Source organism: Phyllobates terribilis, unplaced genomic scaffold (genome assembly GCF_046119375.1).
Source record: "Phyllobates terribilis strain yellow unplaced genomic scaffold, ASM4611937v1 Scaffold_11__3_contigs__length_659146591, whole genome shotgun sequence".
NCBI lineage: Eukaryota > Metazoa > Chordata > Amphibia > Anura > Dendrobatidae > Phyllobates > Phyllobates terribilis.
In genome coordinates this window covers 554,357,131-554,380,829 of record NW_027362771.1, presented here as the reverse complement: position 1 = coordinate 554,380,829, position 23,699 = coordinate 554,357,131, and the positions used below count along the sequence as shown (strand labels likewise).

The following is a 23,699-nucleotide window of genomic DNA, read 5'->3' as shown; positions in this document are numbered from 1 at the left end:
GAGGTCACCGATGGGCGGGGTAAGTGACGCGCTTCCGGCGCGGCGATGTTAAATGCCGCTGTCAGAGATTTACTGCGGCATTTAACATGTTAACAGCTGCGGGTGGATAGCGGCTGTTGCGGGCACATGTCAGCTGTAAGAATCTGCTGACATGTGCCCATTTCAGTGTGGACTCAGCACCGGAGCTCGCGCTGAACTGGGGGTTACAGCCTGTGGCGTACTAATACGCCACAGGCTGTAAAGTGGATAAAATCAGATCAGAAACTGGCCACTTTTGATCGGGTGACAGATTCTCTTTAATAATCTGGGCATGGAGAAACCCCAATATATCAGAAGGAGAGAAGTTAGAGAGATTTTTTTTTAATGGGAAGAAAGAGGTCTGAGGGCATTAGCAAATGTAAGGTACAGTACTGCGCTAAAGTTTTAGGCATGTCTGGAAAAAATGCTTCTAAGAATGCTTTAACAATAGAAGTGATAGTAGTTTATTTTTAGCAATTAACAAAATTCAAAGTAAATGAACAAAAGAGAAAATACAAATATACAAATTCAATTAATATTTTGCATTACCACAATTTAACTTCAAAATAGCATCTTCTAGGTACATTTATCACTTGCTCACAGTGTTTGAAGGAACGTGGAAGGACGTTGTTACAAACATCTTGGAGAACTAACCACAGATCTTCTTTGGATGTCAATGGTGCAAATCATGCTGTCTCTTCATGTGATCCCAGACAGACTGGATATTACTGAGATAAGGGTTCTGTAGGGGCCATAACAACCCTTCTGGGATGCCTTGCTCTTCTTTTTGCTGAAGTTAGTTCTTTAATGAATTAAATAGTGGACAACCGAATAATGGACAACAACTTAAAATACTGATGACATATTAGAATGGTATAGCTACTTTTCTTTCCCATTTAGTTCTCCACATGGTCAAGAGAAGTGAATGGCTGGATAGGGATAAGGATGTGTGTGTGTTTTGATATTTCAAGCAATGATTTTTAGATTATTCTTTGAAATATAGTAAAAAAAAAAAAAAAATTCACTCCAAATTCTTTCTGTCCATATTTTTATCATTTGCATTGAATCTGGAATAATGTGAATATGTCATAGTGTTTTGTTCAATTTCTTTCATTTACAATATTTAGATGTACTATTGCCCACGCATGCTAAGAAAAAAAGAAAACTTTACAAGGATAGCATTAATTTTTCCATGACTATACAGTGGCATGTAAAAGTTTGGGCACCCCTGTTCAAAATTTCAGTCATTGTAAACAGTTAAGCAAGTTGAAGATGGAATGATCTCTAAAAGGCCTAAAGTTAAAGATGACACATTTCCTTTGTATTTTAGGCAAATATATATATATATATATATATATATATATACAGTACAGACCAAAAGTTTGGACACACCTTCTCATTTAAAGATTTTTCTGTATTTTCATGACTATGAAAATTGTACATTCAAACTGAAGGCATCAAAACTATGAATTAACACATGTGGAATTATATACTTAACATAAAAGTGTGAAACAACTGAGAATATGTCTTATATTCTAGGTTCTTCAAAGTAGCCACATTTTGCTTTGATGACTGCTTTGCACACTCTTGGCATTCTCTTGATGAGCTTCAAGAGGTAGTCACCGGAAATGGTTTTCACTTCACAGGTGTGCCCTGTCAGGTTTAATAAGTGGGATTTCTTGCCTTATAAATGGGGTTGGGACCATCAGTTGTGTTGTGCAGAAGTCTGGTGGTTACACAGCTGATAGTCCTACTGAATAGACTGTTAGAATTTGTATTATGGCAAGAAAAAAGCAGCTAAGTAAAGAAAAACAAGTGGCCATCATTACTTTAAGAAATAAAGGTCAGTCAGTGCGAAAAATTGGGAAAACTTTGAAAGTGTCCCCAAGTGCAGTTGCAAAAACCATCAAGCGCTACATATAAACTGGCTCACATGAGGACCGCCCCAGGAAATGAAGACCAAGAGTCACCTCTGCTTCTGAGGATAACTTTATCCGAGTCACTAGCCTCAGAAATCGCAGGTTAACAGCAGCTCAGAATAGAGACCAGGTCGATGCCACACAAAGTTCTAGCAGCAGACACATCTCTACAACAACTGTTAAGAGGAGACTTTGTGCAGCAGGCCTTCATGGTAAAATAGCTGCTAGGAAACCACTGCTAAGGACAGGCAACAAGCAGAAGAGACTTGTTTGGGCTAAAGACCACAAGGAATGGACATTAGACCAGTGGAAATCTGTGCTTTTGTCTGATGAGTCCAAATTTGAGATCTTTGGTTTCAACCACCGTGTCTTTGTTCGACGCAGAAAAGGTGAACGGATGGACTCTACATGCCTGGTTCCCACCGTGAAGCATGGAGGAGAAGGTGTGATGATGTTGGGGTGCTTTTCTGGTGACACTGTTGGGGATTTATTCAAAATTGAAGGCATACTGAACCAGCATGGCTACCACAGCATCTTGCAGCGGCATGCTATTCCATCCGGTTTGCATTTAGTTGGACCATCATTTATTTTTCAACAGGACAATGACCTCAAACACACCTCCAGGCTGTGTAAGGACTATTTGACGAAGAAGGAGAGTGATGGGGTGCTACGCCAGATGACCTGGCCTCCACAGTCACCAGACCTGAACCCAATCGAGATGGTTTGGGGTGAGCTGGACCGCAGAGTGAAGGCAAAAGGGCCAACAAGTGCTAAGCATCTCTGGGAACTTCTTCAAGATTGTTGGAAGACTATTTCTGGTGACTACCTCTTGAAGCTCATCAAGAGAATGCCAAGAGTGTGCAAAGCAGTCATCAAAGCAAAAGGTGGCTACTTTGAAGAACCTAGAATATAAGACATATTTTCAGTTGTTTCACACTTTTTTGTTAAGTATATATTTCCACTTGTGTTATTTCATAGTTTTGATGCCTTCAGTGTGAATTTACAATTTTCATAGTCATGAAAATACAGAAAAATCTTTAAATGGGAAGGTGTGTCCAAACTTTTGGTCTGTACTGTATATATAGTCATTTTTTACATTTTAAAAATTGCAAAAAGGAAAATGGGCTGATGAAAAAGTTTGGGCACGATTGGAGGTTTGTGTGCTCAGATAACTTTGACCAAGGTTTCAGACCTTAATTAGCCTGTTAGGGTTATGGTTTGTTCACTATCATCGTTAGGAAAGACCAGGTGATGCAAATTTCCCAGCTTTATAAAAACCCAGCCTCCTCTAACCTTGTGCCAAAAATCAGCAGCCATGGTTTCTTCTAAGCAGCTGCCTAGCTCTCTGAAAATGAAAATGGTAGAGGTCCACAATGCAGGAGAAGGTTATGAGAAAATAGCAAAGTGTTTTCAATTTGCCCTTTCCTCAGTTTAAAATGCAATTAAGAAATAGCAGTTACCAGGAACAGTGGAGGTCAAGATAAGGTCTGGAAGACCAAGCAAAATTTCAGTGAGAGCTGCTCGTAGGATTGCTAGATAGGCAAATCAGAACCCCCACTGGTGGCAAATGACCTTCAGAAAGATTTAGCACACTCTGGAGTTGTGGTACATTGTTCTACTGTTCAGATACACCGGCACAAATCGGGCCTTCATGGAAGAGTCATCGGAAGAAAACCTGTCCTGCATCCTTATCATAAAATTAAGCATCAGAAGTATGCAAAAGAACATCTAAACAAATCTAATGCATTTTGGAAACAAGTCCTGTGGGCCAATGAGGTTAAAATAGAACTCTTTGGCCACAATAATCAAAGGTATGAGTAGAGAAAAAAGGACATAGAATTTCAGGAAAAGAACATCTCGCCAATCATTAAGCATGGGGGAGAATCAATCTTGCTTTGGGGTTGTGCTGCAGCCAATGGCACGGGGAACTTTCATGGGTAGAGGGAAGAATGGATTCAATGAAATTTCAACAAATTCTTGATGCAATCATAACACCATCTGTAAAAAAAACTGAAGTTGAAAAGATGATGGCTTTTACAAATGGATAATGATTCTAAAAAGACGTCAAATCCACAATATACTAACACAAAAGGTGCAAGTTGAAGGTTTTACAATGGCCTTCACAATCCTCTGATCTGAACATCATTGAAAATCTGTGGCTAAACCTCAAAATAGCAGTGCATGCAAGACGATCCAGGAATCTCACAGAACTGGAAGAATTTTCCAAGGAAGAATGGATGAAAATCCCTCAAACAAGAATTGAAACAATCTTGGATGGCTACAAAAAGCATTTATAAGCTGTGATACTTTAAAAAGTGGGCACTACTAGGTACTAATCATACAAGGTGCCCAAACTTTTTCATCGACCCATTTTCCTTTTGTAATTTTTAAAATGTAAAATATGAAAATAATATATATTTTTTTGCCTAAAATACTAAGGAAATGTGTCATCTTTAACTTTAGGCCTTTTATGGATCATATTCATTTCATCTTCCACTTGCTTAACTGTTCACAACAGTAACAACAATTTTGGCCAAGGGTGCCCAAACATTTACATGCTACTATAGCTAGAGATCAAGAAATAAATCTCGTAAATCTGTATAAAGATTTAGTTCTTCTTTCTATTTCCTTCCACAGGTGAAGCTTCTGCTACAATTATGGATTTCAGAAACAGCAGTAGCAAAATGGTAGAATTTTTAATTGTTGGCTTTTCGGACTTTGCAGCCATACAAACCCCTCTGTTTTTGTACTTTCTTAATGTTTATATCTTGATCATATGTGGAAACCTGATCCTGGTTATTCTTATAATTTGGAGTCCTTCGCTTTCTACCCCCATGTACTTTTTCTTAGGTAACCTCTCATCTCTTGATATCGTGTACACGTCTGTTACTTGCCCAAAGCTGATTTCTATTTTTGCCACCGACAATGGCAGCATTTCATACGGAGAATGCATCCTGCAACTTTACTTTTTCATTGCTTTCGGTAGCACAGAGTATTTTTTACTAACCATTATGTCATATGACCGATATGTAGCAGTCTGTAAACCCCTGTATTACTCTGTTGTAATGAACCAACATGTATGCACTTTTGTAGCCATTGGCTCTTGGTTGGGTGGAATTGTCGCCTCAATTCCAATCGCCACCGTTACCTCCACCTTTGATTATTGCAACTCAAACCTAATCAATCACTTCTTCTGCGATATCAATGCGCTCATACATCTGGCATGCAACGATATAACACTTATCCATACCATAATACTGATACAGGGGGTTGTGCTAGTGATGACATCTTTCATACTTACTCTAATGTCTATATACAAATATTATCTAGTATAATGAAGATCCGGACATCGAAGGGAAAATACAAGACCTTCTCCACATGTGGTTCCCACCTCACAGTTGTGACTCTTTTCTATATCATGGTGTTTGTCCTATACATGAGACCACCATCGTCAATGTCGTTAAGTCAAGCCAAAATATTGACCACATTGTATGTGTATAATATCCCCCTGCTAAACCCAGTGGTGTACAGTTTTAGAAACCAGAGCGTGAAACAGGCTTTGAGGAAATTGTTAATATCATTATTAAAACATAAAGACCTATAGCCCTTGAACCAGTTGTCTGTTTTTTTATATTCTATTTTTATTAGAAGAGTCCCCTAAAATTAAAAGGGTTTTTTATCATCTGTAATATCCCAAAGTTGGAGATTAAATTGAAGGGGTTGTCCACTTCTAGGACAACTCCTTCTTGATTTAAATGTTTGACCCCAATAAAATAAAAAAGCCTATACTCCCCTACCGTGACGGTGCCGTTCCAGTGGTGTCGGCACTCGCGGTATGAGAGTTCACATGTGGTTGTTATGACATGCGAGCCCGGCGCCCAATCAGCGCTGGCATCATTGTCCTCGCCTTTGTACAAATTGAACATGAAGAGTAAGGCAGAGATCAGCTGCAGCCTGGACTTCCTCCTGCAGCCTTGGCTATAGGGGCCACAACGACATTTTTAATGTAGGAGGCCACAATGGGGTACAAGATTAGTATATGTGGTCACAATGAAGGACATTATTACTACATAGGGGCCATAATGGAGAACATTATTGGTCTATGGGGCCACAATGGGGGAAATTATTAGTGGACAGGGGCCATAATGGGGGTCATTACTAATAAATGGGGCCAAAATGAGGGACATTATTGTTGTATGGGGCCACAATGGGAGGATTTATTAGATGAAAATATATACTTTTTTTTACCTAAAATACAAAGGAAATGTTTCATCTTTAACTTTTTAAGCCTTTTAGAGATCATTTCATCTTCAACTTGCTTAACTGTTCACTGTGTATGGGGTTAATAATGCAGGACATTATTAGTGTATAGGGCAATAATGAGGGGCATTATTTGTGTATGGGACCTCAAAGGGGGACACAATTAATGTATGGAGTCACAATGGAGGATAGTATTACTAAATGGGGGCCATAATGGGGTAAATTATAAGTGTATTGTAGGGGACATTATTTTTATATGGGAGCCTTAATGTCGGAAATTATAAGTGTATGGGTTTAATAATGGGGGACAATATTGGTGTATAGCACCACAATGAGGGAAAATATTAGTGTATGGGGGACATAATTGGAGACAGTATTGGTGTTTGTTTACAACCCCAGTGCCGGACATTATTGGTGTATAAGGCCACAATGGCGAACATTTTTAGTGTATGGGGCCACAATGGGGGACATGAATAAGTGCAGCAGGGACAACCTAATGATATAATACAGGTCCTAAGGAGGTACTGCTGGGACTGAGATACAAGCTGTTGAATAGAGCCAATCTAAATTTCACTGAGATACTCCTGTCATGGAGAGGATCAAGTTGATGCACCCCCAGTGGGAGAGCCTATTTGTATTCATATTACAATCCCCAAAATACTCTTTAACCTTAGGGATCTAATAATTGGTCTTATGCTCTTGGTCTAGTGAGACTCCTGAGGTCCTTGCAGGTATTTGCTGGAAGCTAATTCTCATTCATAGTAACATCATGTATGGCCTGTGCTACATAATCCAGATTATTTGCATTGAGGCCTGAGATATTCAGCTGTCCGTGAGAGGGTAAATAGACGTGCTTCTCTTTAGCCAGGGTGTCCACTTGATTTACTGACGTGAGGAAAAAGCACAAATTGATTACATTTTCTGCAAGACAAACAAGGAAATATGGCAATAGCAACATTATATAAGGAAATTGCATTTAATTTCAGTTATTAAAGAAGACCTACTCCTCCCATGAAAGTTTTTATTCTCTTAATATATTGCAATCATCATATTATATAGCACTGTGTACTTACAATGGCTCATTTTGATTTTCTACCCAATTAATTCTTCTCTTTTCTCTGCTCTATGTAGAAACAGGAAGTCTCTTTTCCCTGAGTGAGTCAACCCCTCTTCAACCTAACCCAGCTAATCCCTCCTCCCCCCCCTGCCAGGGTCTTTTTCAGTGACTCATGACTCATACAGGGAAAACTGACCTCCTGTTTGTACAGAGAAATTAGATTTCAGCTTGTCAGTTTGCAATCACGTGATGTCATCGATCTAATGGAAAAGAAAAGAATTAACACAGTGCTATATAATACGATGATTGCATCTTGATGAGAAATGAATGCTTCCTTAACAAGAGCTCCAATTTGACTCTGAACAGACATTCAACTTTGTAGAAGACGCAGACATGGTTCCTAATTCTGAAAAACCTCTTTAAACAATCCAGCAAGATGGACATATTCTTTAATTGTTTAAGGACTGGGCACATTTTTGGTGTTTTTTTTTTCACTTTAATTTTCTCCTCCTTATTGCAAGGACCATAACTTATTTTTCCATCTATAGAGCTGTATTAGGACTTTTTGGGGAGCCTATCTGACTTTTTTATCTCCTTTTGTTATGTTATTTTTTGGGAGGTGATGTGACCAAAAAAAACAGAAAATCTGCCATTTTTTTTTTTAACTTTTCAGCATGCTTGTGGGATAAATATTCATATATTTAATTAGTGTTGACAATTATGCAGGCTTTTATGTCCTTAGGGGGCTTAAAAGTGATGGAGGAGGCAAGGAGAAGTGACCGTAGCGTCTGTTACCGCCTGCTCACTTCATCTGTCATCACCATCCCTTTGAGTAAAATGAGACATCATCAGGGGGAGGTGATTGCAGCAGGGTTAATGACAGCAGTGCCGCCCCCTGATGATGATTCATTTGAGGGTGGTGACAGTATCTTTGGGACGGGACTGCTGTCACTCACCCTGCTTCTATCACCACCCACTGATGACATCTCATTTCAGTGAAAGAGGTGGCAGTGATGAGCTGCGGTGATTGATTCTGTACATGAGGGCAGAAGTGATAGAAGCTGTTGCAAGTGACCCTAATGGCGTCCCATTTCAGGAGGGGTGTGTCACTCCAGGTGTGGGAAAGACTTAGTGCAACACAGAGGGATAAAGGAAAGGGAGCCCAGACACTAGGGAAAGGGGGAAGTGGAGACCTAGTCTGATCTGACATCACCCTGTCTCAACTAGCAGCCCTATATTGCCTCTTCAGCAATTGCTGCATGCGTGCCTCACCCTACTCTCTCTGGCGTATGGCTACGGCTAGGGAAGGGAGAAGATGAGCACTAGTCAACCTCCGCTAAACTTTATAGACGACAAGGGTAGACAAAACGGGGAAAACAGCTTTAGATGAACTCCAAATAAGCACATGGCCTCAAGCTCCAGAGAGAATGAAGTACTGCTCCTGCTAAACTTCACAAGTAGAAATGAGTATAACTGGCGACTCCCTCTCAGACACACCAAGTATATATACACCCAAGCCAGAGAGCTAATTAGCAAGAGAGAGGTAGCTGCTCAGTCCTAAAGATAGCCTATTATCTAAAGAGCTGTCTGCAATGACAAACGTAGAGATTTCCTGAAACCCCCTGCAAGGCGACTGTCTGTCACCTCTCACACATCTGTGACAGTACTTCCCTCTCCACGAGTGGCCTCCGGACACTCAGTACCAGGTTTCTCAGGAAAAGGGGTGTAGAATGAGTGAACCAATCTGGGAGCATTCACCTCTGATACACATCCTCTCCTCTGGACCATAGCCTTTCCAGTGCACCAAGTATTGTAGAGAATGACGTTGGAGATGAGAATCTACAATCCTTGAAATCTGGCACTCCAGATTACAATCAACCATTACTGGGGGCGGTGGAAGTGGTGAGGGCTCAAGAGGTTCCACATACCTTTTGAGTAAGGACCTGTGAAACACATTGTGGACCTTAAGGGCCTGAGGAAGTTCAAGACGAAATGCATCTGGGTTAATGACGGCGGTTATTTTATAGGGACCAATAAACCTAGGTCCCAGCTTCCAAGAAGGAACTTTCAATCTTATATTCCTGGTAGACAACCACACAAAGTCATTCACATTCAGGTCCGGACCTGGCAACCGTTTTCTGTCAGCCATACGTTTATACCTGTCTCCCAAGGTCTTTACATTACACAGAACACCCTGCCATACCGAGGAGAGCGAGGAAGCAAACCGTTCTTCCTCAGGAACTCCTGAAGCTCCTCCCCCTCTGAAGGTACCAAACTGTGGATGATAACCATATGCACCTGTTATCGGATTCTTGACGATGATTATTGATGGCAAATTCTGCCAGTGGTAAGTAGGATACCCAATCCTCCTTATTTTCGGAGACGAAACACCTGAAGTATGTCTCCAAGTTCTGATTGACACGCTCGGTCTGACCATTTGACTGAGGGTAGAAGGCAGAGGGAAAACAGAATGCCTTCATATACTTGGAAACAAACTGGGTCCCCCGATAAGACACCACTTTGGAGGAAACCCCGTGAAGCTTCACAATCTCATTTATGAACACCTGAGCAAGTGTCTAGGCATTGGGAAGTGCAGGTATCTAGAGTTCTTTGGAAGTGCATTGAGCATTGAGCTGTAGGTTGGATCCCCCATCCTGGTAGATATGCCCCCTTTTTCTATTATACGTGGCTCCCATCCCCACTCTGATATGCATGGCACCCCTCCATCCTGGTATGCATGGCACCCCTCCATCCTGGTATGCATGGCACCCCTCATCCCTATCCTGGAATGTATGGCACCCCTCATCTCTGTCCTGGAATGCATGGCACTAGTGTTGAGCGAGCAATAAAATGCTCGGGTGCTCGAAGCTCGGGCCAAGCTCACCGTGATACTCGGGTGCTCGACCCGAACAACGAGCCCAATGTCAGTCTATGGGAGACTCGAGCATTTTTGCGGTGGCACCCCCGGCAGTCTGTAGAAAAAATAAAAAGTGCCCAAAACGATAGTGACAGTGCTCAAATGACATGGGGACAGCATGGGGATTGCCCCAGGAAGCATTTCTGACCCCCAGGTCACTGCTGTCAACAACGTGGTCAGAGGTATTAAGCCACTTTTACAGGCTCACGATAAAACGTTAAAAAACGAAACTGAAACTGTTTTCCTGTGAAATATGTTAAGGAACATCCTTTCCAGGGTAAAGACTTACAGTACAGACCAAAAGTTTGGACACACCTTCTCATTTAAAGATTTTCTGTATTTTCATGACTTTGAAAATTGTACATTCACACTGAAGGCATCAAAACTATGAATTAACACATGTGGAATTATATACTTAACAAAAAAGTGTGAAACAACTGAAAATATGTCTTATATTCTTGGTTCTTCAAAGTAGCCACCTTTTGCTTTGATGACTGCTTTGCACACTCTTGGCATTCTCTTGATGAGTTTCAAGAGGTAGTCACTGGAAATGTTTTTCACTTCACAGGTGTGCCCTGTCAGGTTTAATAAGTGGGATTTCTTGCCTTATAAAAGGGGTTGGGACCATCAGTTGTGTTGTGCAGAAGTCTGGTGGATACACAGCTGATAGTCCTACTGAATAGACTGTTAGCTGCTTTTTTCTTGCCATAATACAAATTCTAAGTAAAGAAAATTGAGTGGCCATCATTACTTTAAGAAATGAAAGTCAGTCAGTCCGAAAAATTGGGCAAACTTTGAAATTATCCCCAAGTGCAGTTGCAAAAACCATCAAGCGCTACAAAGAAACTGGCTCACATGAGGACCACCCCAGGGAAGGAAGACCAAGAGTCACCTTTGCTTCTGAGGATAAGTTTATCTGAGTCACCAGCCTCACAAATCGCAGGTTAACAGCAGCTCAGATTAGAAACCAGGTCAATGGCACACAGAGTTCTAGCAGCAGATACATCTCTACAATAACTGTTAAGAGGAGACTTTGTGCAGCAGGCCTTCATGGTAAAATAGCTGCTAGGAAACCACTGCTAAGGACAGGCAACAAGCAGAGGAGACTTGTTTGGGCTAAAGAACACAAGGAATGGACATTAGACCAGTGGAAATCTGTGCTTTGGTCTGATGAGTCCAAATTTGAGATCTTTGGTTCCAACCACCGTGTCTTTGTGCAACGCAGAAAAGGTGAACGGATGGACTCTACATGCCTGGTTCCCACCATGAAGCATGGAGGAGGAGGTGTGATGGTGTGGGGGTGCTTTGCTGGTGACACTGTTGGGGATTTAATCAAAATTGAAGGCATACTGAACCAGCATGGCTACCACAGCATCTTGCAGCGGCATGCTATTTCATCCGGTTTGCGTTTAGTTGGACCATCATTTATTTTTCAACAGGACAATGACCCCAAACACATCTCCAGGCTGTGTTAGGGCTATTTGACCAAGAAGGAGAGTGATGGGGTGCTACGCCAGATGACCTGGCCTCCACAGTCACCAAACCTGAACCCAATTGAGATGGTTTGGGGTGAGCTGGCCCGCAGAGTGAAGGCAAAAGGGCCAACAAGTGCTAAGCATCTCTGGGAACTCCTTCAAGATTGTTGGAAGACCATTTACGGTGACTACCTCTTGAAGCTCATCAAGAGAATGCCAAGAGTGTGCAAAGCAGTCATCAAAGCAAAAGGTGGCTACTTTGAAGAATCTAGAATATAAGACATATTTTCAGTTGTTTCACACTTTTTTGTTAAGTATATAATTCCACATGTGTTAATTCATAGTTTTGATGCCTTCAGTGTGAATGTACAATTTTCATAGTCATGAAAATACAGAAAAATCTTTAAATGAGAAGGTGTGTCCAAACTTTTGGTCTGTACTGTATGTATAAGGTAAAATAAGGCTGCCCACGATGCATTTTTTAAGCGTTTCCGCAGTGGCAAAAACGCTGCAGAAACGCTTAAAAACGCATGGTAGAAGGCCTGCCATGTTCCCCAATGATAATCCGCATGTGCTGTGCACATGCTGCGGAAATTTCCGCTGCGGATTATCATTGCGGAAAATAACGCAGCACTACCAATTATTTTGCGAAAGTGCTGCGTTTTCGCCGCCATTGACTTGCATAGGAACTCATGGATTCCGCATCACTACATATGTAGATGCGCATTCCATGCGTTCCAATGTGCGGATGGTACTCAGGTGTGGAGGACAGGAGACTCTCCTCTGGACCTGAGTACCATAGAACCTGTGATAAAAAGAATAAAATAAAAAATAAATGTTATACTTACCTTCTGATGGCCCCCGATGCGCTCGTCCTCCCATGCCGGCAGCTAGTGATGGACTGAAGGACCTGCGCTGACGTCATCGTCATGTGACGGGTCACGCGATGCTGATGTCAGCAGTAGTGTTGAGCCACCCCCGTAGTGTTCGGGTTCGGTTCGGTTCGTTGAACACCGGGATGTTCGAGGAACTGTTCGTCGAACTGTTCGTCGAACACCTTAGAACACCGTCGAACACCGTTAAAACCAATAGCAGGCAAACAAAAACACATAGAAACACATAGAAAACACCTGCAAAGGTGTCCAAAAGCTGACAAACTGCTCAGAAGACGCTTTCTTTAAAAAAGCCGGCCGGCAATTCAGCAACGGCATACACCGGTACCCGACAATTTAGACAAGAAGGAATAGAGCATCACACATAGATTAGATAGATATAAACATGTCAGCCACATATATATGAAGTACAGTGACAATGTTGCTTACTGTACTTGTCATTTAGTGTAAAGGATTTATTAAAAAAAATAATAGTGTTTTCATGCACTGTCTCTTTAAAAAAGCCGGCCGGCAATTCAGCATCTGTACCCGACAATTTATAACAGACAGAATAGAGCTTCACACATAGATTAGATAGATAGAAACATGTCAGTCACATATATATGAAGTACAGTGATAGTGTTGGTTACTGTACTTGTCATTTAGTATTAAAATAAAGGATTTATTATTAAAAAAAATTGGCGTGGGGTTCCCCTTAATTTTAGTCTCTAGCGGAGGTTAAGCAGACAGCTGGGGCAGATGTTTGAAGCCTGGGAAGGGGGTAATACCCACGGAGCTTCCCAGGCTACTAATATCAGCCCCCAGCTGAATACCTAGCCTTTACTAGCTATTAAAATGGGGGACCCCCCCAAAAAAATGACGTGGGGTCCCCCCTAATTTAATAGCTAGCAAAGGCTAGGCAGACAGCTGGGGGCTGATATTAATAGCCCAGGAAGGGTGCCATGAATATTGGCCCCCTCCCAGGCTAGAAACACCAGCCGTCAGCCGCCCCAGAAATGGCGCATTCATAGGATGCGCCAATTCTGGCACTTAGCCTCGCTCTTCCACGCTGCCCTGTAGCGGTGGCGGGGGGTAATAGGGCTGGGGTTGATGTCAGCTTATAATGCCAGCTGACATCAAGCCCAGGTTAGTAATGGAGAGGCGTCTATAAGACACCCCCATTACTAACCCCATAGTCAAAGTTAAAAGAAAACACAACACCCAGAATAAAGTCCTTTAATTGAAATAAAGACACAATCCTTTATTGTTCTAAATTAAACCATACTTACCATCACGCCCATTCCAGCTGAAGCCAACGATCTCCTGCAAAAAAGAAAAATAATAAAGCAACATCATCCTTACCTTTCCATGGTTCCCACGACAGCTTCAGCTCTGCTACATCGAGATGACAGGCTGGACCGCAGCAGAACGCTGCCATCCAGCCTGTCATCCCGCAGACACTGAGAAGCGCAGGCATGCTTGCGCTCTGCAGTGTCTGGCTGTGACGGCATAAAGATGAGACGAGTTCATGTCCAATGAACTCGGCGCACCTCATGCACGTCACTGACAGCGTGGGAAAATTCTCACGCTGAAGCGCTGAGTGCAGGAGAATTCTCCCACGCTGTCAGTGACGTGCATAAGGTGAGCTCATGTCCAATGAACTCAGCTCACCTCCTGCACATCACTGACAGCGTGGGAGAATTCTCCTGCACTCAGCGCTTCAGCGTGAGAATTCTCCCACGCTGAAGCGCTGAGTGCAGGAGAATTTTCCCACGCTGTCAGTGACGTGCATAAGGTGAGCTCATGTCCAATGAACTCAGCTCACCTCCTGCACGTCACTGACAGCGTGGGAGAATTCTCCTGCACTCAGCGCTTCAGTGTGAGAATTCTCCCACGCTGAAGCGCTGAGTGCAGGAGAATTTTCCCACGCTGTCAGTGACGTGCATGGGGTGAGCCGAGTTCATTGGACATTAACTCGGCTCATCTGGATGCCCTCACAGAGACACTGTGGAGCGCAAGCAAGCCTGCGCTTCTCAGTGTCTGCGGGATGACAGGCTGGATGGCAGCGTTCTGCTGCGGTCCAGCCTGTCATCTCGATGTAGCAGAGCTGAAGCTGTCATGGGAACCATGGAAAGGTAAGGATGATGTTGCTTTATTATTTTTCTTTTATTTCAGGAGATCGTTGGCTTCAGCTGGAATGGGCGTGACGGTAAGTATGGTTTAATTTAGAACAATAAAGAATTGTGTGTTTATTTCAATTAAAGGACTTTTTTCTGGGTGTTGTGTTTTTTTAAATACTTTACTAGAAATTCATGGTGGTCATGTCTAATATTGGCGTGACCCCATGAATTTTGGGCTTAGGGCCAGCTGATAATGCCAAGCTGGCCCTAACCCCTTTATTACCCAGTGAGCCACCGCATCAGGGCCCTGGATGAGTTGGGTACAGCGCCAGAAGATGGCGCTTCTATGAACGCGCCATTTTCCGGGGTGGCTGCGGACTGCAATTTGCAGCGGGGGTGGCCCAGAAAGCTTGGGCCTCCCTGCGCTGCGGATTCCAGCCCCCAGCTGCCTAGTTGTACCTGGCTGGACACAAAAACAGGGCGAAGCCCCACGTCAATTTTCTTTAAATTATTTCATGAAATAATTAAGAAAAAAAGGGCTTCCCTATATTGTTGTGTCCGGCCAGGTACAAATAGGCAGCTGGTGGTTGGGGGCAGCCCGTTCCTGCCTGCTGCACCTGACTGGACACAAATATAGTGCGAAGCCCCACGTCAATTTTTTTTTAATTATTTCATGAATTTCCTGAAATAATTTAAAAAAATTGAAGTGGGGCTTCGCACTATATTTGTGTCCAGCCAGGTACAGCAGGCAGGAACGGGCTGCCCCCAACCACCAGCTGACTATTTGTACCTGGCCGGACACAACAATATAGGGAAGGCCTTTTTTTCTTAATTATTTCATGAATTTCATGAAATAATTAAAAAAAAAATACGTGGGGCTTCGCCCTATTTTTGTGTCCAGCCAGGTACAACTAGGCAGCTGGGGGCTGGAATCTGCAGCGGAGGGAGGCCCAAGCTTTCTGGGCCCCCCCCGCTGCAAATTGCAGTCCGCAGCCACCCCGGAAAATGGCGCGTTCATAGAAGCGCCATCTTCTGGCGCTGTACCCAACTCATCCAGGGCCCTGGTGCGGTGGCTCACTGGGTAATAAAGGGGTTAGGGCCAGCTTGGTATTATCAGCTGGCCCCAAGCCCAAAATTCATGGGGTCACGCCAGTATTAGACATGACCGCCATGAATTTCTAGTAAAGTATTTAAAAAAAACACAACACCCAGAATAATGTCCTTTAATTGAAATAAGCACACAATTCTTTATTGTTCTAAATTAAACTCTACTTACCATCACGCCCATTCCAGCTGAAGCCAATGATCTCCCGCAATAAAAGAAAAATAATAAACCAACCTCATCCTTACCTTTCCATGGTTCCCACGACAGCTTCAGCTCTGCTACATCGAGATGACAGGCTGGACCGCAGCAGAACGCTGCCATCCAGCCTGTCATGCCGCAGACACTGAGAAGAGCAGGCTTGCTTGCGCTCCTCAGTGTCTCGCTGTGACGGCATCCAGATGAGCCGAGGTCATGTCCAATGAACTCGGCTCACCTCATGCACGTCACTGACAGCGTGGGAAAATTCTCACGCTGAAGTGCTGAGTGCAGGAGAATTCTCCCACGCTGTCAGTGACGTGCATGAGGTGAGCTCATGTCCAATGAACTCAGCTCACCTCATGCACCTCACTGACAGCGTGGGAAAATTCTCCTGCACTCAGCGCTTCAGCGTGAGAATTCTCCCACGCTGTAAGTGACGTGCATGAGGTGAGCCGAGTTCATTGGACATGACCTCGGCTCATCTTTATGCCGTCACAGAGAGACAATGTGGAGTGCAAGCAAGCCTGCTCTTCTCAGTGTCTGCGGGATGACAGGCTGGATGGCGGCGTTCTGCTGCGGTCCAGCCTGTCATCTCGATGTAGCAGAGCTGAAGCTGTCGTGGGAACCCTGGAAAGGTAAGGATGAGGTTGCTTTATTATTTTATTTTTATTACAGGAGATCGTTGGCTTCAGCTGGAATGGGCGTGACGGTAAGTATGGTTTAATTTAGAACAATAAAGAATTGTGTCTAGAGATGAGCGTTGTTCTACTCGAACTGTTCGCCAATCTCAAATTCGAGCTGTTTTGGGCGGTGTTCGAGCCGTTCGGCGAACACGAACAATTTGAGAAAAATTCGGCTGTTCGAGGTTATGTTCGATAACTGTTCGTGCACCAAAATCATAACTGGATTTTTTCTCAGTAATGATGAAAATTAATGTTAATACGCAGTTTGAGTGTACAGCGGGGTGGGGGGAGGGGCAGGGGATGGATCTCTGCAGGAACAATGAAGATCTCCATTTTTTTTTCTCTTTCCCGCATTTACAGTGGGGAGGTGCAATCTGTCAGCCTATCAGCAGCACACACACGGAGCGAAGTGCTTTTTTTCACACAAGCAAGGGCATATGTCATTGGCAGTGTATGTCACATGTCCTTGCCCTATAAGACCAAGCCATTTTCCCCGTCGCCACCATTTTCTCACTGCTGCAGCTGCGTGTTAGACGGCACCGCTGTTGCTGTGTGCGCTATACCTTGTTAATTTCAAGCCAATTTTCGCACAAATATACAGATAGCTTGGGAGTAGGGAATAGTTGTGATTGCAGTCCTTTTAAGGACTAGGTTACAGCATTTCCTACGACTTTTATCAGGCAGGTCTGTGCTCTTAAATAGATAGGTTGTGGGAGTAAAGACTAATTGTAATTGGAGTCCTTTTCAGGACTAGGTTACATGAGTTCCTATCAGTTTTTGCCAGGCAGGTCTGTGCCAGTGCTGTGCAAGTTTTTTTCACAGCATTTGGCTGAATCTAGCAAAGCTAATCCTTTTTGGCCTATTGCAGAGTGTGTTAGTCAGTGGAGTAGCCTATCTGTGTTGCAAGATATACCACCTGTGTATAGAATACCAATTTTTTTACTGCACCTAGTGAAGTAAAATCTTTTGGGCATAGCATCATTCTATTAGTCCATCTATACTGACCTCCATCAGGTTGCAAATTAAAACTAATTTTTATCTGCATCTACAGTACCTCTGAAAAAATATTTGGGCTTCTAGCAGTGTGTGGGACTTGTTCTATTAGTCCATCTATACTGACCTCCATCAGGTTGCAAACTGAATATATTTTTTTCTGCATCTACCTCTGAAAAAATATTGGGCTTCTAGCTGTGTGTGGGTCTTGTTCTATTAATCCATCTATACTGACCTCCATCAGGTTGCAAACTGAATATATTTTTTTCTGCATCTACCTCTGAAAAAATATTTGGCCTTCTAGTAGTGTGTCGGACTTTCTCTATTAGTCCATCTATACTGACCTCCATCAGGTTGCAAATTAAAACTAATTTTTATCTGCATCTACAGTACCTCTGAAAAAATATTTGGGCTTCTAGCAGTGTGTGGAAATTGTTCTATTAGTCCATCTATACTGACTTCCATCAGGTTGCAAACTGAATATATTTTTTTCTGCATCTACCTCTGAAAAAATATTGGGCTTCTAGCTGTGTGTGGGTCTTGTTCTATTAATCCATCTATACTGACCTCCATCAGGTTGCAAACTGAATATAATTTTTTTCTGCATCTAGCTCTGAAAAAATATTTGGCCTTCTAGTAGTGTGTCGGACTTTCTCTATTAGTCCATCTATACTGACCTCCATCAGGTTGCAAATTAAAACTAATTTTTATCTGCATCTACAGTACCTCTGAAAAAATATTTGGGCTTCTAGCTGTGTGTGGGACTTGTTGTATTAGTCCATCTATACTGACCTCCATCAGGTTGCAAACTGAATATATTTTTTTCTGCATCTACCTCTGAAAAAATATTTGGCCTTCTAGTAGTGTGTCGGACTTTCTCTATTAGTCCATCTATACTGACCTCCATCAGGTTGCAAATTAAAAATAATTTTTATCTGCATCTACAGTACCTCTGAAAAAATATTTGGGCTTCTAGCTGTGTGCGGGACTAGTTGTATTAGTCCATCTATACTGACCTCCATCAGGTTGCAAACTGAATATATTTTTTTCTGCATCTACCTCTGAAAAAATATTTGGCCTTCTAGTAGTGTGTCGGACTTTCTCTATTAGTCCATCTATGCTGACCTCCATCAGGTTGCAAATTAAAACTAATTTTTATCTGCATCTACAGTACCTCTGAAAAAATATTTGGGCTTCTAGCAGTGTGTGGGACTTGTTCTATTAGTCCATCTATACTGACCTCCATCAGGTTGCAAACTGAATATATTTTTTTCTGCATCTACCTCTGAAAAAATATTGGGCTTCTAGCTGTGTGTGGGTCTTGTTCTATTAATCCATCTATACTGACCTCCATCAGGTTGCAAACTGAATATATTTTTTTCTGCATCTACCTCTGAAAAAATATTTGGCCTTCTAGTAGTGTGTCGGACTTTCTCTATTAGTCCATCTATACTGACCTCCATCAGGTTGCAAATTAAAACTAATTTTTATCTGCATCTACAGTACCTCTGAAAAAATATTTGGGCTTCTAGCAGTGTGTGGGACTTGTTCTATTAGTCCATCTATACTGACCTCCATCAGGTTGCAAACTGAATATATTTTTTTCTGCATCTACCTCTGAAAAAATATTGGGCTTCTAGCTGTGTGTGGGTCTTGTTCTATTAATCCATCTATACTGACCTCCATCAGGTTGCAAACTGAATATATTTTTTTCTGCATCTACCTCTGAAAAAATATTTGGCCTTCTAGTAGTGTGTCGGACTTTCTCTATTAGTCCATCTATACTGACCTCCATCAGGTTGCAAATTAAAACTAATTTTTATCTGCATCTACAGTACCTCTGAAAAAATATTTGGGCTTCTAGCAGTGTGTGGAAATTGTTCTATTAGTCCATCTATACTGACTTCCATCAGGTTGCAAACTGAATATAGTTTTTTCTGCATCTACCTCTGAAAAAATATTGGGCTTCTAGCTGTTTGTGGGTCTTGTTCTATTAATCCATCTATACTGACCTCCATCAGGTTGCAAACTGAATATATTTTTTTCTGCATCTACCTCTGAAAAAATATTTGGCCTTCTAGTAGTGTGTCGGACTTTCTCTATTAGTCCATCTATACTGACCTCCATCAGGTTGCAAACTGAATATAATTTTTTTCTGCATCTAGCTCTGAAAAAATATTTGGCCTTCTAGTAGTGTGTCGGACTTTCTCTATTAGTCCATCTATACTGACCTCCATCAGGTTGCAAATTAAAACTAATTTTTATCTGCATCTACAGTACCTCTGAAAAAATATTTGGGCTTCTAGCAGTGTGTGGGACTTGTTCTATTAGTCCATCTATACTGACCTCCATCAGGTTGCAAACTGAATATAGTTTTTTCTGCATCTACCTCTGAAAAAATATTGGGCTTCTAGCTGTGTGAGGGTCTTGTTCTATTAATCCATCTATACTGACCTCCATCAGGTTGCAAACTGAATATATTTTTTTCTGCATCTACCTCTGAAAAAATATTTGGCCTTCTAGTAGTGTGTCAGACTTTCTCTATTAGTCCATCTATACTGACCTCCATCAGGTTGCAAACTGATTATAATTTTTTTCTGCATCTAGCTCTGAAAAAATATTTGGCCTTCTAGTAGTGTGTCGGACTTTCTCTATTAGTCCATCTATACTGACCTCCATCAGGTTGCAAATTAAAATTAATTTTTATCTGCATCTACAGTACCTCTGAAAAAATATTTGGGCTTCTAGCTGTGTGTGGGACTTGTTGTATTAGTCCATCTATACTGACCTCCATCAGGTTGCAAACTGAATATATCTTTTTCTGCATCTACCTCTGAAAAAATATTTGGCCTTCTAGTAGTGTGTCGGACTTTCTCTATTAGTCCATCTATACTGACCTCCATCAGGTTGCAAATTCAAAATAATTTTTTTCTGCATCTAACCCAGCCAATAGTTTTGGGCTAATACCACAGTTTGGCCACTCAGCTCTGCTCGGTTACCATCCATTGTTTTTTTGTGCAAACAACTCCAGAGTTGTGAATTAGTTAACCACCAAAATGAGTGGAAAAAGGCCTGCTGCTGGTGGAAAGGGGAATAGGCATGTTGGGAAGGGGAAAAAAGGTTGTGTCCGTGGGGTAGGTGTTAAAGCAACAGTAACATCTGCAGAAGAAAGACCATCTTCCAGCCAAACTAAAATGTCTACTTCTTTTAGCGGACAATGTGATAAGATCCCTTTCTTACGGCCACGCCAATCGCTACAAATTCCAGATGAGGCACAAAAACAGCAGGTGCTTCAACGGATATCAAGTGCTCCTTTAAGTGGGCTCTCCTCCACATCAACTTCAACATCACAAATACTCCAGTCCTCAAAGGTGTCACCCAAATCGCACTTGCTTCCTCACAGCTCCCAAATCTCCAGCTGCCCGTCTGAGTATGAGGTAGAACAGATGGTTGAGTCTGCAGAGCTGTTTACTCATACTATAGCCTGGGAATCAGAGGTCGACTCCAGCGCTTCTGTGAATCCAGATGAGGAAATGATCTGCACTGATGCCCAGAATCTTTATGAGTCGGATCCAGGACCAGACGCAGAAGGTTCTGACCATAATGTAGACCCTCATTCCCAAACTGTAACTCCTGTTGGTGGAGACAATGAGGAAGACGATGATAAGACTCAAATACCTGATTGGAGCGACAACTTTAGTTTTTTGTCAGGGCAGGAACAGGTTGGCTCTGAGGACGACGGGTGTGATAACGCACAGGGTGATGATGATGAGGTCGGAGATCCCACTTACTGTCAACCCACAGTCAGCCAAGAGATGAGGTCAGCAGAGGAGGTGGAGGAAGATGCTAGTGACGACGAGGTCAGGTTGCGCCTTCCTGGACAGAGACGTAGTACTGGAAGCACGTCAACAACTGCATCCTCAAACACAACTCTGCCTCTCACCACAAGTCGTGGTGGCTCTTCAGGTCGCATGGGTGCTAAGCCTTGCATAGCCTGGGCATTTTTTCAGATCGATAAAGATGACCCAACTCGTGTTATCTGTAACATTTGTCAGCAAAAGCTAAGTAGAGGCCAAAAAATACATAGTTTGAGTACTTCATGCATGAACCGGCACATGGACATGAAGCATAAGTTGCAGTGGGAAGCTCAGTGTGCTACAATGCGGCCTAGCCGGCTGGGCCAACCACCGTCTGCCATATCTTGTGCATCCGCGGCCTCTTCATCCTCTGTGACTGGGGGGACAGCAGTCACACCTGTTTTGGGGCGCAGACCTGCCACCTCTTTACCCGCAACAGCCAGCGTGATTGGCAGGTCATCATTTTCTTTGGAGGTGGTAACACCAGCTGGTGTTGAGCGCTGTCCGACATCGATAGCACCACCTTTGGATGAAGGCAACCTAACATGTCCGCCTGCATCTTCCTCACAGACCGGCAGTTTGCCGGGGACACCCTTATCAACCCCGTCTAAGCACAATAGCCAGCCCTCGGTCCCTCAGATGTGGACAAGTAAAAGACCATTTCCTCCTAGCCATGAGAAAGCTAAGAGGTTGAATTTCACCATCTGCAAGCTCTTGGCTACAGAAATGCTGCCTTTCCGCCTGGTGGACACAGAGGATTTTCGAGACCTTATGTCCGTCGCAGTGCCCCAGTACCAGATGCCCAGTCGGCACTACTTCTCAAAGAAAGGTGTGCCTGCGCTCCACCAGCATGTCGCACACAACATCACCGCTTCTTTGAGAAACTCTGTGTGTGACAGGGTGCATTTCACCACAGACACTTGGACGAGTAGGCATGGACAGGGGCGTTACATGTCGCTGACTGGGCACTGGGTAACTATGGTGACAGCAGGACAAGGGGCTGCTGTCCAAGTCTTGCCGTCCCCACGAGTTGTGCGTCAATCCTCTTTATGTCAAAGTTCCTCCACTGCTTCTGCCTCCTCAACCTCCTCTCGGTCTTCCACCTGCACCCAAAGCCTGTCTGGTCATGCCACAAGCTTTCTAACTGCGCAGAAGGGATCCTGCACACCTCCTTACTATGCTGGCAGTAGGGCTCAACGTCATCAGGCGGTTTTTACATTGAAATGTCTGGGAAATGTGAGTCACACAGCTGAGGAGTTGTGGTCAGCTCTGGAGAACCAATTTCATGAATGGTTGTCTCCACTGGACCTGAAACCAGGGAAGGCCGTGTGCGACAATGCTGCAAACCTGGGTGCGGCCCTTCGCCGGGGCAATGTCACACACGTGCCTTGTATGGCTCACGTGTTGAACCTGGTTGTCCAGCAATTTTTAGCCCACTATCCCAGACTAGATGGCCTTCTGCAGAGGGCACGGTCGCTGTGTGCTCACTTCCGCCGTTCGCATCCCGCAGCTCAGCGACTTACATCTCTACAGAAGTCGTTGGGCCTGCCACTTCACCGGCTAAAATGCGATGTGCCTACCCGGTGGAATTCAACTCTGCACATGTTGCAGCGACTGTGGCAGCACCGACAAGCCCTGGTGCAATACGTTCTGACGTATAGCCTGGGCCAACGAGATTCAGAGGTGGGGCAAATCACGCTGGAGGAGTGGTCTCAGATCAGGGACCTATGCACCCTTCTGCACAGTTTTGAAATGGCGACGAAGATGTTTAGTGCTGACAATGCCATTATCAGCATGACTATTCCGGTGATTTACATGCTGGAGCACATGTTAAACAGAATTCGGAGTCAGGTGGTGGCACAAGAGGAGGTGGAGGAAGTAGAGGAGGAGGAGTTGTATGCGGAAGGGCTAACATCTGCAAGGTCCAGAAGGTCGGCAGCACCAAGGCGGCAGGCATGTGAGGGTGGGGGAGATGGTTTTACCAGGGCGCATGGTAGCAGCCAAACTAGTGAGGAAGGTGCAGGAGCCCAGGAAGAAGTGGAGGACGAACTGATGGAAGACTCATCAGATGAGGGAGACCTTGATCACATTTCTGTTGTGCGAGGTTGGGGGGAGAGGACAGAGGAAGGAAGCATGATTGTTACCTCGCCACCAACACAACAGGGACTTGGTGCTCCTGGATGCGCAACACACATGAGTGCCTTCTTGCTGCACTACCTGCAACA

The 23,699-nt window shown here is 43.4% G+C and overlaps 1 protein-coding gene and 1 pseudogene across 2 annotated transcripts in view; one reads left to right on the top strand and one right to left on the bottom strand.

The window, feature by feature from the left end:
• Positions 1–3,008: 3,008 nt before the first annotated feature.
• LOC141166894 (aspartate aminotransferase, cytoplasmic-like) overlaps positions 3,009–23,699 on the bottom strand; it is a 120,506-nt gene continuing 99,815 nt past the window's right edge. Inside the window, exon 10 of one of the 2 annotated variants that reach the window (XM_073654064.1) lies at positions 3,009–7,082. In XM_073654064.1, coding sequence (XP_073510165.1) covers positions 6,943–7,082 — 140 coding nt within the window. In that variant the 3' untranslated portion in view covers positions 3,009–6,942. Of the gene's footprint in view, positions 7,119–23,699 lie in introns of both variants that reach the window. The other variant, XM_073654065.1, reaches the window with a different exon arrangement.
• On the top strand, positions 4,595–5,541 carry LOC141166896 (olfactory receptor 8G17-like; annotated as a pseudogene).